Here is a 19,696-nt window from a genome sequence, read left to right on the forward strand (position 1 = left end):
ACAGTTCCTGTGGGGTTTTAGACTCTGCCCAGTGGCCAGTGCAGGGAGAGCTGAGTGTTTGCTAAATTGTTACTACCTGCTAGAGGGCTGTTTTCAGGGCCCCCACCTCATACCTGGACAATTGCAGAATATTCTGAAAGAGACAGGGACCTTCCAGCACTCTCTCTTTATTCTCCCTCTGCGGCTTACCTCAACTAGTTTCCTTATGTGCTTGTTGATGACCGTGGGGTCCGGCTTCAGCACGACCCCCGACGCCCACTCCAGGGGCACCACAGGCTTGTTGGGCGTCGTGGGGGAGGTAGGCTGCCAACAGAAAACACACATGTTTTTCAACTTTAAGTGGGGCCTTGAACAACTAGGACCAGGGACACTGAGAAAGGCAAACAGGTTTTGTATATTAACAATACCAGTAGAAACTTACATTTTTATAGCACTTAAATGTTTATAAAACAAGCGTCTTTAGCTAGTGGAATCTAATCTGTAGCTAAGTACATGTTTGGATAGTGCCTTTTGTTTAGCAGCAGCCTAAATTCCATTATTTTGAATGAGAAAAAAAATGTATTCCCAGTCCTCCCCAAAATCTTCCCCAAATATCACTTCCCAGTCCCCCCACAAATCTTCCCCAAATATCACTAATGCATCCTAAAACCTCTGGATAACCATCCATCATGGCTTTTTGTACAATACCAGACATATAAACATCAGTTATCTAATTCCTTAATACTTGGTATGAGTGATCAATTACTAGGTGCACGTAGCAAATGGGTACCAGTGTGTGACCAAGTTCAAGTCCTCAATGCCCGCACCTCGTCTAACATGCTTAACTGCTTCTAACTGCCCTGCTAACCATTAGGTCTCTCTGGCCCTCTGCGGAACCTCCTTTCCCCACAAGTTTTTCCACATTCTTTCAAGACATTTGCGTTTCACAATGTGGGGAAGATGGTGGCATGACTCATAACACTTTTGAACAACACAAGCACACCACAGGACCCTACCAGGAGACCGTGAAGGCTACGGGCACTTTCTAACCTTTCTCTGAAGCCCTCGTGTGATATCAACATTTTTGGGGGGTGCACATATGCAAACCTGTAACAGCAAGTTTTTAATTTGATAACGAATGGAAGCTAAACATTTTTGCAGGCAGCGCTGAGGAGCACCCATGCTCATGCAAGCCCCTACCAATGCGGGGAGGTCAATGTTACTATTACAGCGTCCTCTAGGCTACTAATTAAGCCAAAAAGTATCTACCTTTTGGCTATGTTCACCCCTAAACTCCCACACACTCACTCCCTCCCCCCCCACATTTACACACATGTCCACACACCATGGCTCTTCCTATGAGGATTTTCATCTTACCCATCTGGTAAAGAACAAACCCACAGCAAGGCACTCCAGAGCAGTTGCTGTGAATTCAGACAGGCATCACACATTTCAAATGTGAAATACGGACATACTCAGTATTTGTTGGATGCCACAAGAAACTCCCACCTTGGAGCTGCTCACAGCTCCCCCAGTAGATCAGACTACAGTTCTTTCAGTGATATCATATTGTTGTAAAGGAATGAAATTTAGATTACTCCAGTTTATTTTCAGGATAAATTTCAGTCAATCTTAGGAGACACTTCTGCCAAACACACAAAAGCCTTTTTATTTGCCTTAAGAGCAGAACGAGACATAAGGATGGCACTGTCCAATCTGATTTCTACATTTAAGAAACTATAGTATCCCTCAGGCACACACATCCATCAGTAAGTAAACGTGGCTATTTAAAAATAAAATGAAAATATTAGTTTTCTTTAAATGTCAGTATATTATTTCTTTTTCCAGTGTGTACTGAGTAGTTAGAACACTAACAATTATTAAGCTGTTTGGACCTAACTATTCTGTAAGTGAAACTGCTGGGGTGTTTTTGTTTGTTTTTTTACCTAGGGGGTCATGAAAAAAAATCTGCTGAGATAGTTAGAAGCACACAAAGAACTAATGAGACGCTACGAGTAGGAGAAGGCTGCGTACCTCTGGGACTCACCACGGAGGGTGGGCCAGCCAGTGCCAACCACAAGTGCAGGAAAGCTGGGGGCACTCGGTGCTATAACCTTGACTAGACAGTGGTCACCAGTCATCACCGCACGCCAGATAGGATGGCACTCCACTTAGAGAAGAGACAGAAAGGGGCCGGGAAACGTGTTTCCACAGATTTCACTGGGTCTTAGCACTTGGAAAGGACTTTGAAAGCTTCTGCTCTCATAATACATGAAATGACTTTTGTGTGTTTGACAGAAATGTCTTCTAAAATTGGCAAAAACTTATCCTGAAAGTAAACGGAAAGGCGCCCGGCAGGCAGGTGTGCTAACATGGTCATCCCCACCCTGATCCTGAAGTGAGGGATGGTATGAACAGCACCAGGATTGAAGACAGGCCTGAACCAAATCCAGCTTCCAGGCTGTGAGATCCAGGAAGACACCTAAGCTCACCGGACCTGGTCTCCTTACCAGCGTTAAGAGATAACATATGGGCAATGCCCAGGCAGGCATCCAACAACCACTAGCAATTACGGTGCCTGGTAAAGGTAAGGAAAGGTGTCAGGAGGTGGAACTTCTGTGTGCGTATGTACAGAACAGTTCAACATACCATGGCCAAGTTCACTGGGGCCAAGCTACAGCATGATTGAGGAGCTTACAAACTCCCTTTATTCGATAGCTCTCCCTTCCTGCTAGCTCTCTCTTAGTCATGCTAACTTTGAAGACTCTAGGTGTGCACGCCTTCCTTTGCCTGTGCCGTGTCACCCTACAAGTATTCTCAGGAGACAAGCCTCTGCCAACTGGCAGGAAGGAGAGGCGCTTTCGGAACCACCACCTGCATTACTTTAAGACCAGATGCTACCAGGTCAACTGACTCAAGCCCAGGTGCACACCCTGCCAGGGCCAGAGAAAAACCTGCCTCCTCAGCCTAATGGCACAGAGTCACAGTCGGTATTAATAGACTTTGGGGCTGTGGCTGCTGCCAGAGCTCAACTGGCAAGGAGGTGGGTAGCACATGAGATCTTTATAAGAAAATTGATCTCAAAGCACGATGATAAGTAGCAAACATAGACACTTTCTCTTTCAACATGCAAACCTCATCCTCATTGTAATTTTTAAATTCATCCAGGCACATTTTTATGAGCGTAACACATATACAAGATATAGTTCACTCACTGAAACCAATAAGCAGTGTATGTTCAGTAATGCAATTTCCTCAATCTCATTATTTATTATCTATTTCTTTAGGGTCAACCATTGATTATGTGAGCCACTATCCAATGTGGTACTGACATCCCGAGCTGAGTCGATCACTAGTAGAGAAATGTGTGAATTGTGCTCAAAGTTAAAATTTATTAAATTTGATTTTATGTTGGAGTTTTTCAAAAGCCTGGAAGGGTCTAAGTGATCTTTAAAACAAGTCATTCTTTATTTTTTTTTTTCCCTATGTGTAGGTGAGTTCTCAGCAGGGAAACCATAAATAGATCAGCAATAAAACAGAGTACTGAGAACGGTGTTCTTCCTCTTATCTTTGCCTCGGATATGAAGAAGTAATTCTCAAACTGTCAGGGCCACGCTGTTTTATTGAAAAATGGGAATGATAATCAATTTCTAAAGTTCTTGAATCTTTAGAACACAAAGCAATACTGAAACAGTCAATTACTATGAATGACAAAAAATATATTTTTTGGCACTGATTCTTAGAGAGAAAACAATACTTACTGATTTAGAATTTCTAGGCTCCAGCACCAGTGACAGTTTGTAAATATCATCTTCTGTATGATAGAGGTCCAGAGAAAGCTACAGTCATATTAGAAGGGACAAAAAATTATGTTGCATGGTATTTATTCATTTACGTTGCTGAAATACATTTCAAATTGAAGGTTTACATTCAGTAATTTGAATGAATGAAGAACAAAAAACACACAGCATGCAGAGGTGAAAAATGAACTTTAAAAAAGAAAACGTTAATCCTGGTGTCCTCATCAGCATCAATAAGACCATTGGCTCAATTTCTCAGCATTTATGAAGCCCCTCCTCGGTGGCACATGTTGAGTTACAGTGGAGGGACACTTGATGATTACAGGCCGCAATCAGGGGCAGATACATAAAATAAGACTTGGAAATGTGATAAATGCAGCCTTACAAGTATGATTAAAGAACTGTGGAAATAAATGAGCAATTAACTAAGTTCCTATTCTTTGAAAGCAATGCGCTAAGTCTTGGTGACCCAAAATAATATGAAATCATTTCCTGCCCTCAAGGGCCTCACAATTTACTTGCATAAATAGGATCTGAACACAAAAAAGATGTGTTCACACCAATAAAAGGCAGCAGTGTGAAGTGTGAGGTGAGCAGCCCCACTCCAAGTGGGGTAAGAATCGTACAGGAAGGCAGCAAAGAAGATACATAAGGGCTGGGGTATTGTACTTGGGCAGGCCTGGGTTCAAACACTGATCCTGCCACAGGCTCTGTAGCCTTTAGCAAGTTACTGCCTCTCTGAGACTCAGTGTGTGCATCTGTAAAATGGGAATGATCATAAAAGTCCCCACTGAGTTGGGTTTGGATCAGGATCAAATGAAATTATGCAGAGAAAGTACTTCACACAGGGCCTGGTACACAGTGACATCTCCAGATATGCTATCTGGCGGTGTTGGTGTTATTGTTATTATTATAATTGTTATTAATTATATTGTTATTATGCATAGGGGCCACTGGAAGTAGAAGTGATCAGGATGGATTCACGGAGGTACTGGTGAACTGGGACTTACCCGGTAAGAGATGGGTGAATAAGGAGGGAGAGGTAGGTCAGTATAGGCAAGGACAACGTTAGACCAAGATTGGAGAGCACGGATAAAATCTGCAAAGCCTGAAACACACGTTCCCACTCACCTGAAACGGAAGTAGTCATAGGGCTTAAGGTAAGTTACCACCCGTGTGCAGCTAGGACACTGCACAAATCACACCACTTCATCAGTAACAAAGATGAATAAATACCAGCTCCTTTCTTTGACCATTTAGGCATGAAGAATTTCCTCTAACAAACGTTACTGAAGATAAAGGCATGATGGATGTGGGTGTAGAGAGAGGGAGAAGAGAAAGAAGGGAGAAGAAGAGAAGGCTCCCAGGCAAAGGGCGTTTTTCAGGAATTGATTTTTTGTTTTACTGCCTTTAAAAAAAGAAGTTGGCATCCTAAACTTTTATTTCTGAACCATTCGGTCCTTCAACAAATATTTATTAATCATCTAATATGTATCAGGAAATATTCTAGTCACTGCTCAAGCAGCAACTGAATACATTTACGTTAAGGACTTCATATATCAGGTCATATATTGTTTTACCTAATTTTTGTCACCCGAGGTTTCTAAACAAGAGAACACTGTCTTTACGTCGGCATCATTTCAGATAATGAAAATTCTATTCACAAAGAACAGATATTGTATTCACCTTCCCCTGAGCAGCAATCACTCCTACCTCCAAGGGCTCTGCCTTTTTACAGGAAAAGAATTATCCACCTGTCGCAAACAAATGCCGTTAGGAGCCAGCCCCTTATAGAAAGGAGTGAAGTGCAATGCACAGAAGGAACATTTGGGTAGCGATATCGGTCTTATTTGGACAAAAGGAGTCTCTGCACGTGTAATTAACTTAGGGAACATTCCTCTTAGCTCTACAGTAGGAAAAATTTGTGATGGAAAATTGGATCTGACACTGGGTCCCCACGTCAGGAAGCAACAGGGAGAAGTGTGATAGTGGGTCTGTGATGAGCAGGGGACAGCGGCTGCTCAGGTATGGCTAATTCTTGCCAGTCTGACACTGGATCTCAAGAGCTCTTCTGATTTGTCAAGAGAAGCCAGAAGTCTGGAGTTGTATATGAACTATTCCAATTTTTAAACACTGGCCACTGACAATTTTTTACAATTGTAAAGTGGGGCCACATAAGACACACCGGCCGTGGCAGCTGCCGCACACCATTTTGTAAATTCCACAACGTGTAACTGTGCCGGGCTCTGGGGGGCACCCCCCTGTCTTCTCCATCTCTGTACCCCTGGTCCCAGCTTGTAGCGTCCCACTGTGAAAGTTACGTGAATAGAAAACACAGTGGCTTCTTCCTTTGGAATTCTTTGCTACCATGAGTTAATCCACCTGACTCGGCCAGACTCTGTCCCCAAGTCCTGTGATGATGGGTACCGGCATCAGCAGTGGCACCGAAGCATCCAATCAGAAACCACAGAAGCCACATGCTAATTTGGGGAGGGGCTCCTCCAAAAGAAACAGAACATCCTTGTGTATTTTCATGTGTCAAACGGACGGATAACTGGCCCAGTGATGCAAATGCTTTGTTCTTCTCCAAACATTTGCTCTCTACTTACTAGTGGTGTGAGCCTGGGCAAGTAATTCACCTTCTTGAGTCTCAGACTCCTGATCTATAAAATCATGAAAATAGGTCCCTCCCAGGATTGTGGTGAAGATTCAGTGAGTGCACGTGTGTCCCACGGGGTTTGTTTAGAAGGTCACAGAGGCAGTGTTTGGCTCTCAGTCAATGCAGCAGCCAACTCCACTGGCTCATGGGTGGATGTAAAGTTGTCCTGGAGTCACTAACTGCGCCATCTGTGCTGTCCAGCCCTGGTCTACTTCCCCTCTCCCATCTCTGTGTCTCACAGACCTGCCCCAAGAGCGATCTGTCCTACTTTTACACACCCTTTGTGTAATATGGGCAGCTTGCCCATGGGATTTCTAGAACATTTGCTTTTGTTAACACACTTTGAGTCTGGTTATTTAGCAGCCAATCCTGACATCAAAGATGGCTGCAGATTCAGGTTTCACCTTAGGCTCTACATTGGCTTGACTATTAATTATACAATAAAATGCACTTGGGTATTGAACTACCTCCACTCCCCATGTTTGAAACCATTCTTCTTCTTCTTCTTTTTAAATGAGGCTGTAAAAATACAGGGGCTTTCCAGTTATTTGCATGCACTCAGAATGGTAAAAGTAACTGAAAGAGCTAAAAATACTATCAAAAGATTCAGACTGTTTCATAAACCATGAACCAGAAGCATCAGCTTTTGAAGTTCCTTGTTACATGAGTTGGGATCACAAGGGGAGTCTGGAGATCTTCCCTGAAAGGGGGAGCATCTAAACCCCAGCACTTTGATGGTGCGGTTCTCTGCTGCCTCAGGGCCAAAGACACCGTGATAATGAGGACAGATGGTCCCTGCCCTAGTAGATTTTAACCTGTAATTAACTCCTTTGCTAGATATCCATGAAGAGGGAGGGAAAGAGGTATTATTGCATTTGCACAGACAAGAAATAAAGTAAATCAGATGTCAGCAGCAGGCCCCCATTAGCAAGCAAATAACCCGCGGCTGGATTGCAGAAGTTTTCCATTTACAAGCCTTTTGTACTTTATGAAATTTGATTTCTTCTCTTTTAAAAAAGGAAGAGGCCTGGGTAACTACTCATTGCCTGCAGACTACATCACAGGGTTTTTGTGAGAATTTACCAAGGAAGTGTTTGTGAAAAGTGTAATCAAACTTTAGGAGAGGCTCGGTGCCTGTGGCTCAGGTGGCTAAGGTGCCAGCCACATACACCTAAGGTGGCGGGTTCGAATCCAGCCTGGACCCGCCAAACAACAATGACGGCTGCAACCAAAAAGTAGCCGGGTGTTGTGGCGGGTGCCTGTGGTCCCAGCTACTTGGGAGGCTGAAGCAGGAGACTCCCTTGAGCCCAGGAGTTGGAGGTTGCTGTGAGCTGAGATGCCACGGCACTCTACCCAGGGGGATAGTTTGAGGCTCTGTCTCACAAAAAAAAAAAAAAACAACTTTAGGAGAAAGTTCAAGTATTGCAACACTCTCCATTGACCAGGCAGGTGATAACTGCTGATTGACTTAAGCATTCCCTTTTTCTACCCTCCAGGCTCTCAATTGTGTATTCGTTGCCTCACTTGGCATAATGGTTAGATGAAAACAATCACTTTGGGCAAAAATTTTAGTTAGAGCTCTGGGGCAAATGAATCTCCTGTTCAAGTGCTGTGCCTATGGACACCCTCACGTGCATTTGGGCCACTGCAGTCAATGCTATGGTTCTAATCCAAGTATGTTCTGTTCTTCATAAAATGGGCACTGGCTCCAGAGAACACATGATCAAAGTATTAGTTTTCCTTTTTTTTTTTTTTTAGACAAAGTTTCACTTTGTCACTCTCAGTAGAGTGCTATGATATCATAGCTCACAGCAACCTCAAATTCTTGGACTCAAGCAATCCTCTTGCCTCAGCCTCCTGAGTAGCTAGGAGGATAGGTGACCACCACAATGCCCAGCTGTTTTTAGAGACAGGATCTCACTCTTTCTCAGGCTGTTCTCAAACTTGTGAGCTGAAGCAATCTACCCTCCTCAGCCTCTCAGAGTGCTAAGATTACAGGCGTGAGCCACAGCGCCAGGCCCTCAGTTCTCATATTGAAGAGATTAACTCACCAGTGGTCAGGAAGAATGAATGTAGATTCCCATGCACTGAACTTTCTCCTTGGTTACGGAGAAGAAAGGATTTTGGTTTTAAGTAGAAACTGGCTTGATGTCCAGTCACTCACACACAGAATTAAGCCACTGATGAGCCCCTGGGCTGGTCCACATATCACAGAACCAGATTGATACCTGGTTCCTTACTCTGAGGGCTCCACCATTCCTTATATCTGGGGATTCATAGAACTTTAGAGCTAGAAAAGACCTCAAAAATGAGCACAAAACCCTTATGAAAGCGCCAAAGTCGAGGCTGGTTAGCAAGGAGACAAAGTCTAACAACCACAGAGGCAGGGCTCAAAGCAAGATCTCCCGTCTAGGATTTTGCCCCTGCACTCTAACACTGAAGTTATCAGACATGGGGCTTGGTGGCTTCTACATTTTCCTTCAAAGAGAGAGAAAGAGAAGAAGTGTTCTAGCATCCTTTTCAGTTTTTCTTTACTTGCTAGCAAAACAAAATTTCCTTTTTTTTTGGCCAGGGCTGGGTTTGAACCCACCACCTCCAGCATATGGGGCCGGCGCCCTACTCCTTTGAGCCACAGGCGCCCCCCGCAAAAAGAAATTTTTTCTAAGTTTTTATTTTTAGAGTTTACCCCTGAAATTTCACTGAAAATCTTTCAAGACAGTAGACCCTCCATAGATGACACCTCCCTACATTGACCTCCCTGAGTTGACCTAATTTTTAGAGACTGGACATGCACCAGTGTGCGTATCAATACAGCAGGCCTAGTACCTTCTGTTGCCCACCTTGGTATGTTGACCAGTTTGCTACAGTCCCTTGGCTGGTCAACTCACAGAGGTTCTACTGTATTTCTCTAAATGCCCATTTGTTTGTCATAGTGTTGCCTGATGCTTTATAACTCAAACTTAATTTCCCTACTCCATGACTGTCTTTTACAGAGATGAGAAGTTGCCCGAGTGTAACTTCTGTGACAGTTTGCTCAATCCGAGGCTCCACTCTAAGACGGGTCTGCAGACGTCACCTGTGCCTGTGGGTTTTGCTGTCTGATTGGGGCTGCAATTCTGGTCACTTATTCATGGAAACAGATTTGCATGGCAAAAGATTGATAAACGCAGGTGCTTGGGTTATTATGAGTAGGGTCTTATTCTCCCAGTAGAGAATGTCTGTGTGTGCTGTTTGCCACACAAACCCCCTGAGATTTGTTTTCTATTCTCAATATTGAATTGACTGCAGTTCAGTATTGCAGTCAAGTTTCAGATATGACAGCGTTAGAAACCCAAACAGGGCTATTGCACCTCTACCTGCAGGGAGGTGAGGGAGAGAGAATTTGGTTCTGCTTCTTCCTCACACAAGGAAGCAACAACAGGAAACGTTCTCTTCTACACACATGCTACATCCCCAAAGTTCCAGGACCGGGAGACCAGCTAAACACGGCATGGATGCCACAGTCGTCCAAAAACCATAAGTGGTAGATGAATTTCTTTGGTGTGAGTCACGTTACTTCTAAATATAGCATGCAATTCATCTACTGGGTTCTTAAAATATGCCGTGTTCTGTGAGAGCTGCTGGGGATGTGATATACAGACAGGAAAATAGAAGAAACAATCGGATGCAAAGTGACAACCTCTCCAGTGAAGGAAAATACAAAGCTTTTCCTTATTCCTATTTCCTTATTATGGCTTTGGAGGAGAGCAGAGAAGGCTCTAGAATGATAGAGGCTTTTGAATTTGAACTGGCCACAGGCATGGAAAGGGATGAGATTTTTCAAGAAAAGCGCAAAGGCCAGGAAGCTGAAGGCAGCGTTCCGTGATGGAAAGTACAGCTCCAGTACTCAAAGGCAGGTGTGCTGTGGGAGGCTGGCTGATGGTTGGAGAGCTGAAGGATGTCAGAGGCTGCTGGGAGCTACAGCCTGGTGGCTGGGACAGGGAGATCACAGAGGAGGTCCTTGCATCACTGCAGGCTTCAGCTAAAGCAGCTCAGTGAGGATAAAAGGAAGCAGATGCTTTGAGTGATGAGCTGGATGCGTGGGATGGAGGAGAGTGAGGGCCAGACGCTGGTCTGGAGGAGCCCTCTAAGAACTCCAGAGGCGGAGCTAAACCACCAGAGACTGGGCCCCTCTGAACAAAGGGAATTTCTTTGCCCCGCAATTTGCTAAGGGTATGAGGGTTCTTTCCCTTCGTCCTTCAAGATTTCTTCTCATCTACCGATCCTGAAACAAGTTTCCCCCCAAAGGGACTTGCTGTGCCCTGAAAGCGAGGAGCAGTTGAGTTAATCAGCACAAACTCAGCCCCTTGGAACTCACCGTGAGCAGGTTGATCAAATCCATGTTGGGTTCTAAGTGGTGAGAGGCGCTCTGCAGGGAGACCAGTTCACTCAGGGTGACGGAGAGCTGGTGCATTTTCACAATGTTCACTTTGTTCTCCTCCATCCAGTCTGGGAAAATGACATGGACTGCTATCAAGTCTTTCAAGTGTACTCCAAGAATGGGGATTTTGAAGCCATCGCAGTCAGCAAAGGCCTTGCGGTAATTGCAGTAATTGCCGTTGGAGGAGACTAACTCTGTCATTTCATTCCAGTTCTGGGAACAGATGGAAAAGTAGAATTTTCAGGCAATCTTCCCTTCTGCCCACCTCTGGGCCCTGCAGTGTGCGGCTAGGAAATTCCTCAGCTACTGAGAGAAGTACCAATTGCATCGACGTTGATGCAGAAAAATATTAAGCAGGAAAAAGAAAGCTAGAAAAATGTCCTAGGCCGGGCTGTGAGGTGGGCAGGCTGTTCCATTCTGCTCTAAAACGGAAACAGCCTGCACCTCTGCGTGCCCTCTAGGGATGTTGGGATCCCTCACTATGATATGTTAGATGGCATCACAGATACTTCACTTTCCTGCAGTTCATGAATGTGTTACAGTCCACAAATTCAGACATAGCATATTAAAATGTCTGAGTTGTTCCAAGAAAGTTGCATCCTAGATATTATTTGAGGTTAACCAGGGACACTATGGGGCTAGGAAAAGTTGCACTGAGGAGTGAGATAGCTGTGGTTTGGACTCCACTCACTAACTACAAGGGTGACCTTGAGAAGTCACTACACTTTTGAGGGGGCTCAGTTTCCTTTTCTATAAGAAAGGGAAGTTCAAATACATAATTAAAAATTGGTGGTTCCAACTCTTTATAAGCCTCTATCAGATTTTTATTCTTTACAGCATTTAAAAATATTCTCTGCTTTTTACTTGAAATTTAATACAACGCTAAAAGAAAATAAAACACTTACATAATGAGTCCCATTGTACTTGGAATGAGTGCAGAGTTTGAGGTCAGACAATGGTGCTTCTGTGGCTTTCTTTCTCTGGTCTATATGGACAAGTTATTATTGGTTGCTTAACAGTAACCAGACCTTCCTCATAGTTCCCAATTTTGATTACTCTCTCCCAAATCAGCCCATGTGACTCAGACAAAACCTTTTTCATTCCCTGGACCAAGAATGGGTTCTGACTTTACCATCTGAGTAATCCCATCCCTCTGGTTTGTCATTGGTTCAGGAATACAAGGTTAAGCCAATCAGCACATTGTATTCTTCTGGCTACTGTTATTGGTCCAGAGGTGGTCACATGACTTAAGATGGCTCCATCTGTTGAAAAAGATCTTTAATTCTCTGGGGGCAGAGTTGAAGTGATAATCTTCCTTATATTCAACTGTCATGAACAAGGGAACATAATTTCCCTGTGGTTGCAGGCAGTGCAATCAGGAGGGAATCCAGTCTGATGAAACAAATAAACAAAGATCCCTGATACTCTGAGGAAGGCAGAGCAAGTGAGTCAGATCTCTGACCAGACCAGGCCCAGGATCTTTTCTGACTCTGGACTTCTAGTTATGTTAGATAATACAGTTCCTTATTGTTTAATCAATTTATAAGTTTTTTCCTTTTTCTTTTCTTTTTCTTTTTTTTTTTTGAGACGGAGCCTCAAGCTGTCCCCCTGGGTAGAGTGCCATGGCATCATGCTCACAGCAACCTCCAACTCCTGGGCTCAAGCGAGTCTCCTGCCTGTGCCTCCCAAGTAGCTGGGACTATAGGCGCCCACCACAACGCCTGGCCATTTTTTGGTTTCAGCCATCATTGTTGTTTGGTGGGCCCGGGCTGGGGACTCGAACCCGCCACCTTAGGTGTATGTGGCTGGCACCTTAGCTGCTTGAGCCACAGGCACTGAGCCTCCTTTTTCTTTTTAATCTCAAGCCAAAAGTGTCCTCATTGAAATAGCAAAATATATTCTCACAAGAGAATATTTTCAGAAAGATGCTCCTTTTTTTTGCTCTATCAGGAAAACAATTATTATTGTGGTCCAAAAATAAATGCAGCAGAAAAGATTGATTTGGAAAATGATCATTATCTTTAAAAAAAAAATTATATATATATATATTTATCCTGCTAATTCATCTATAAATCTGAAGGTTTCTAAGTGTATGTCTTCCCCTTCCATGATATCTTCTAACGTGCTAACCCCACTGTTATGAATAGAGTGGGCATTCAGTGATATATTTCAAGAGGGTAGGGTAAGAACCACAGTAGAACCTCTTGAGTTGACCACCTCCTTATATCCATCCCTTCCTTAAGTTGACCTAAGTTTCATAAAGTGGACATTCACCACATGTACTCGATGGAAGTTCCTTGTGGAGACCACCTCCGAATGCTGACCAGCTTGTTGTAGTCCCTTGGGTGGTCAACTTACAGAGGTTCTTCTGTCTTATTCACCTTGTACCCTCCATGTGTAACACAGGGACTATCACACAGTAAACACTGCTTGTTGGATATTTACAACTATAATGTGTTAACAGTATGTCTAAGCATTCTTCTCGGGACATCTATCACCACTTCCAACCTGTTTTTCCAGGTGGACTCAGCTGGTTGGCTATTGCCTTTCTACTTTGTCCCCCATGTGTAACCTGCCACAGTTTGAGTGTTGTCTCTTAGGAATACACCAAACCTAAGCAATTTATGAATGAATACTTTACTTATTATTAGGACCAAATCAACTATACCTTTGTAACTTCTGAAGAAAGATGAGAATGGGTCTCTTTGAGGCGGGAAATGGAACTATGACTAAGGCCTCCCACCACCGCCATCAGCGTGTTAAAATTTTTGAGCTGAAGGAGCTTCTGCAATAAAAATGTTAACATCAGTACTTTGTAAGGCTTTTTGAAGTATTCAAAACTTTCTGTATTACAGGCGAATGCATGCACAATTATAATAAGGAGCAAGGAAAAAGTACCATCGAGTTAAAATGAAGCATGAACAGAATCCATCAGAAAAGTATATCAATTATGTCACAGAAAAGTAGCTACATTAAATATTTCTAAGCATTGCCTTTTGAAAGCAATTTTCTTGCATGAGAGAAGCATGATTCAGACATCAGTGAGTAGTTACTTGTCCTGTGCCTTTACTTAGGAACACTAAATTTCCTTAACAACTTATCTCAATAGAGGGAGTGAACCCCTTGAATCTGAGGACCACAGTCTGATTACCGGACATACCTTTGCAACATTGATAAACTTTGTGATGACTTCTGCCCTTTGCTGGGGGGTTGGTTTGCTAAGAACCATCAACTGGACCCACTTAGAGATTCCATTAAATAAAGCAATAGATCTCTCCAAGGTTGGATTATTCTCCAGGCAGCCATGGATGACATAGCTCTGATAATCGGTGAACTAGCAAAGGAAGATTCAGAGATTCCGAATTATAATGGAGACTTTACAAAATTAAAAATAAGAATATTGCATGGAAGAGGTGAGATATTGTTTCATGACAGCATAATAATTTCTTTCATGTCACATTTATAATGACATCCTACAAGTTTGAATATATGTGTTCCTTTATAATATTATTTTGCTACATTTCAAACCTCACTCCCCCACCCTTGGTCATCAGACACAGACATACACTAAAACACATCCTAGTGTTGCTGGGGGAGGACAGGGCAAGATTCAGAGTCATAGCCCAGTAGTTCTAAATGTACTGGAGCATAAGATCACCTGGGGTATTTGCTAAAATGCTGGTTCCTGGGAACTCCCAAAATTGGAAAGAACATTATTTCCAGAGGAAGAACCTAAGAATCTCCATTTTTCACACACAATCAGTGATTCCAAAGATCAGGTAAGTTAAAGCGATGATGGCATATACAATAAAAGAGAGGAAATGAATCTAAATACATGGATATTGATTTCACATTAGAACCATTTTGTAAAGTTGTTTCAACAGGAAAAGAAAAAGACAAGAAAAAATAACAAAGTCAGTCAAATTTTTAGGACACAGACATATTTTAAGAAAGTTAGCATGGGCTCAGCACCCATAGCATAGTGGTTACAGTGCCAGCCACATGCACCGAGGCTGGTGGGTTTGAGCCTGGCCTGGGCCATCTAAACAGCAATGACGACTGCAACAAGAAAATAGCCAGGCGTTGTGGCAGGCACCTGTAGTCCCAGCTACTCGGAAGACTGAGGCAAGAGAATTGCTTAAGCCCAAGAGTTTGAGATTGCTGTGAGCTGTGATGCCACAACATGCTACTGAGGGCAACATAGTGAGACTCCGTCTCAAAAAAAGAAGGAAAGTTAGCATGGATGTCACCAAATGTGAATGCATAAAAGAGCCTTTAATCATATAAATAGTGTAGAAGATTCCTTTGCATGGTCTGCCTATGGGAGTCCTTAAGCTCCTCTCCACGTAGGATGACATAGTGAAAGAACGAATGTCTTTCAGAAATTCAGGCTGCTAACCAAGATAGTCTTCTTTGAGAGTCATATTGTAATTCATTCCCTGGCACCTCGGAAAAGAAGGAAGAGCGGTGACTTCCCCAGACTGAGATAGAGCAAAGTGAAATGATTGCTGATTGTGAACCAATGTGGAAGTATTATCATAACAAGAAGAGAGCAAGTACACAACCAAGAAGAAACCACAGTCCAGAAGGAAAAAAAGGATGTAGAGAAGGAAAAAGGCTATCAAAATGAGTAGGAAAGAAAGCTTAATTCAGGCTGGCTATCTCCAGTATGGAAACAATATGATGTTGAGATTCTTCTTAAAGCCTATAATTCCTATTTTCAACCTACACACATAATTAGGCATTTATACAAATCCCAACCAAAACAACCCCAAAAAGAAGGTTCTAGAAAAACACGTTCACTTGGGAGAAGTCAATGGAAGTAAATCAACCTTGAATGGTGAAATCGCCATTGAGTGTTTAGAAAAATCATGCTTTAATCCCATGAAAGGAGACATTGAAAATAGCGACAGAAATATAGTTCCTGAGCCATAAAATAAAGTCAGACTCGTATTTATCTTTGGTTAAAAGGGATTATTCCTGTGAATTAAGGGCACTTTTCCAGGGGAGCACAGTGATAGAGGCTGCCAACACTTTAGAGTATGAAAACGCGGCTCTTGGGAAAGTTGGCATGGTGGTTGTTATCTTTGGAAGAATAAATGTCAGGTTTCTTACTGAGATCCTTCTAAAAGATTTATGCTCCAGAAAAGTAAGGTGCTCAGCCAATTCAATGGGCTCCAGATGGTCAAACAGCAGACAGGCTTTACCCTTCTTGGATACTTTTTTCCTCTGTGTGACTCTTCTCATCCAGTCGTAGGAAGGACTGTAAAAGAAGAGGGAGTCTGGTCAATGTGCTGAAAGCCCGTTTCACTCGATGGAAGTTATTAACCTACTGACTCTGTAACTTTTGGCCTGTTTCCAGGAGTGTGGGCAAAATACTGGCCCTTTCATATCAGAAAACAAAACTATCGACCAATTGCCAATAGAACATAAACTTTGAGTTGTTTTTCCAGACACAGTGGCTTTCACGCTGATCCACCCAGAATCTCTGACTTGATCTTCACATGACCAGCAAGGTCTAGATCAGTGGTTCTCAACCTGTGGGTCACGACCTACAGGAACTATATTAAAGGGCCGCAGCATTAGGAAGGTTGAGAACTACTGGTCTAGATTATAAGAGAGAGGTCGGGTTCCTATATAATTTTAGGATTTTATCAGAATATAGATGGTGATTTAAGTCACATGGAAACTACCAGAACCTGTGGTTCTCACACTTCAATATAACATGAATTCTCTGAAAAGTTTGTTGCAAAGACAAGAGGTCTGGATCTTACTGCCAGAGATCCTCATTTACTAGGAATGAACCTGAGTAAGATGTATTTTTAACAAACATCCCTGGTAATTCTTGGATCATTCACCATTGATCACTGTTGAAGAAATTTTCTAGGAAGATAGACTTGGATATGAATGCCTAACACAAGAGCCCACATTTGCAAGATGGGTAACCATATTTAGCATCATCCAATAGTTTCCCGTGTGCAAAGTTAGCTAGTTGATATGAAACTAGCCTAACTACATCAAGTTCCTAATATCCAAACTAACCAACTCTTGGCACAACTACGGTCAACATCGGTAAGGTGGTGGTTCTGAGGTCAACCTCAGAAGCACTGTGGTACAGGGGTTCTGGGCGTCTCAATTTTAAGTAAACATATGAATCATCTGGGGATCTTTAAAGTGCAGATTCCAATTCAGCAAGGTTAGGGTGGGGCCCAAGTGTCTGCGTTCCTGCTGAGCTCCCAGGTGAGGCCAATGCTGCTGATCACACTTTGTGTAGCAAAGTCACTGGAGACATTAACTAGATTCAGATTCCAAAACTAAGTACAGGGCATCTCCTGCGTTCCCAATGCTTTCACACACTATCTGATGTACTTCTTAGATGTTCTTAATAGTCCCATGAGAAAGGTACTACCCCCATTTTACACATAAAGCAACTGCAGCTTGGAGAGATGAACTGTGTCCACTATGGCTGTATTCTCTGCAGCACAGCTTTTCTTAGAGAAGCAAACCTTAATTAATTTAGATTAGTTATGGATTCAGGACAAATGGGGTCATCTCTACACCCTCCTCCAAACAGTGGGCTCTTCAGGTTAGAAAGATGCTTGTGCCACCCTTACATGCTGGATATGTCGATGAGGCCAATATGTTTCTCATATCCTAGTTGACTAGCTACTTCTTGGAATTCCTCAGTCATACGAATTAAACCAAGGTCCAAATTAAACTCTGCTGGAAACTTCAGAATCCAGTACCTGAAAGGCATCAAATATATATTTTTTTAATTTACTTTTTTTTAATTTCAGATTAACGTGAGAGTACAATTAGGTTACAGTGTTTGCGTTTGTTAGGTAAAGTCCCTGTTGGGGTTGTGTCCCACCCTAGGAGGTGTGCCATATACCCTTACATTGTGCCCATGAGGTGGGAGCACACCAATCCCCCTCCCTCTTCTCTCCCCAACTTGAATTTTGAATTGCATTTTTCTCCTGGGCATCACATATTTTTGACAGCTATAAGATGTCAAGTTGGATGTCTATGGACACAATTGTACCGTTTTATAGGCTACATTTAACACTGAATGCAGGACCATAATGTGAATTAGCCCTTTCCTATCCCCCTTCCACCACACTGAGCCTCTCTCTGCTCTCCTCCAATCAAAAACTACTCTCACCCTTAACCTCTCTTTCTGATTCTCTCTAGAACCACAGCAGAGAGGAAGCCCTTCCCCTAATTCATGGCAAGGAGGTGGGAATGTGGGTGGTGAGGGAGTAGAAGAAAATGAGTTTATCCCTTCTAGTTTCATTCCCCACTCATATTTATTTATTTATTTATTTGCAGTTTTTGTCCGGGCCTGGGTTTGAACCTGCCACCTCCACTATATGGGGCTGGTGCCCTACTCCCTGAGCCACAGGCGCTGCCCCCTACTTGTATTTACAACTTGCACTCTAGTCCAAAAGATAAAGTAGCCCCACGCCCCACCCCAGCCGCACAGGGCCAGTTTCAACACAGTCGATGAAAAAAGGTAATCTGAGTAGCTTCTATTGTTAAACTAGGTCTGCTGATCGATCAGGGGAAAAGGAAAATTGTCAACAATTCCAGAACCAGAAACAAGAAGCAGGTAAAGTATATTTACCTCATGAAGTAGCAGATCTTTAGTCGAAACTCATCGCAGTGCTCTCCACCGGCATTCCTGTACGTACCCCAGTTAAAGAAACTTGCAGCTGTTTCACCAGCTCCTATGAAATCCTAACAACAGGGCCATACTGGGGACATTTGGGTCATACGAACACTCAAATAGGGAGAGAAGGGGGTTCTGATGACTTCCACACTGAAGAATTGAAACTTTATTTATATTCATAATAGTTCTGGGACATAATTTTTGGTCTAAAAGAAAAGCCACTGATAAAATCAGTTTTACCTTCCTGAGCACTCACCAGCCAATCCCTGCCAATGGTAATTATGATTACACTGCCCAACTAAACATAACTAAAATGAGTAGTACGCAGAAGAGCTGTGTTAGCCAAAAAATACTTGGTTTAGGACTAAAACTGTCTACAATCGTGCAGCGCATCACAACAGGAAAGACTGTGGATGTGACCATGGTCCCACACGACTTTAATGGGGCTAAAAAAATTCCAAATGCTGAGTGATGTCATAACCCTCATAAAGCTGGAGCCCAGCATTCGTAGAGAGGCTGGTGTAAATAAAATTACCGCTCTGTGACTCCAAGTCTTGTACATACAATATGAACAGTGTATTGTAGTATTTGATAATAATAAAAAATAGCTACATTACTGGTTTATGTATTTATTACACTTTTTGTTGTTATTTTCAAGTACTCCCATTTATATTTTATTTTATTTAAGACCAAGTCTCACTGTGTCACCCTGAGTAGAGTGCTGTGGCATCCTAGATCACGCCAACCTAAGACTCTTAGGTTCAGATGATCCTCTTGCTTCAGCCTCCTGAGTAGTTGGGACTACAGGCACCTGCCACAGTGCCTGGCTAGTATTTCTATTTTTAGTAGAGACAAGGTATCGCTCTTGCTCAAGCTGATCTCAAACTCTTAAGGTCAAGCGATACTCCCACCTCAGCCTCCCAGAGTGCTAGGATTACAGGTGCAAGCCACCACATAGATTTCCTTTTTATATATTTGTATTTTAAAATATTTATATTTTTAAGTTAGCTGTAAAACAGCCTCAGGCAGGTCCTTCAGGAGGTATTCCAAAAGAAGGGACGGTCATCACAGGAGATGACAGCTCCATGTGTGTCACTGTCCCTGAAGACTGTCTAGTGGGACGAGATGAGGAGGTGGAAGACAGTGACATTGATGACTCCGACTGTGGG

General features: G+C 42.9%; 1 protein-coding gene across 1 annotated transcript in view; it reads right to left on the reverse strand.

Annotated features, from left to right (window-relative positions):
• The window catches only part of RASGRP3 (RAS guanyl releasing protein 3), a 106,197-nt gene that overhangs the window by 17,031 nt on the left and 69,470 nt on the right, over positions 1-19,696 (reverse strand). Inside the window, exons 5-12 of the mRNA XM_023516681.1 lie at positions 18,483-18,545; positions 17,473-17,604; positions 15,974-16,121; positions 14,019-14,192; positions 13,527-13,643; positions 10,796-11,071; positions 3,741-3,818; positions 190-303 (exon numbers count right to left, since the gene is read on the reverse strand). Coding sequence (XP_023372449.1) covers positions 190-303; positions 3,741-3,818; positions 10,796-11,071; positions 13,527-13,643; positions 14,019-14,192; positions 15,974-16,121; positions 17,473-17,604; positions 18,483-18,545 — 1,102 coding nt within the window. The remainder of the gene's footprint in view (positions 1-189; positions 304-3,740; positions 3,819-10,795; positions 11,072-13,526; positions 13,644-14,018; positions 14,193-15,973; positions 16,122-17,472; positions 17,605-18,482; positions 18,546-19,696) is intronic.

This window comes from Otolemur garnettii, unplaced genomic scaffold, assembly GCF_000181295.1.
Source record: "Otolemur garnettii isolate 467f Iridium unplaced genomic scaffold, OtoGar3 scaffold00095, whole genome shotgun sequence".
NCBI classification, from domain to species: domain Eukaryota; kingdom Metazoa; phylum Chordata; class Mammalia; order Primates; family Galagidae; genus Otolemur; species Otolemur garnettii.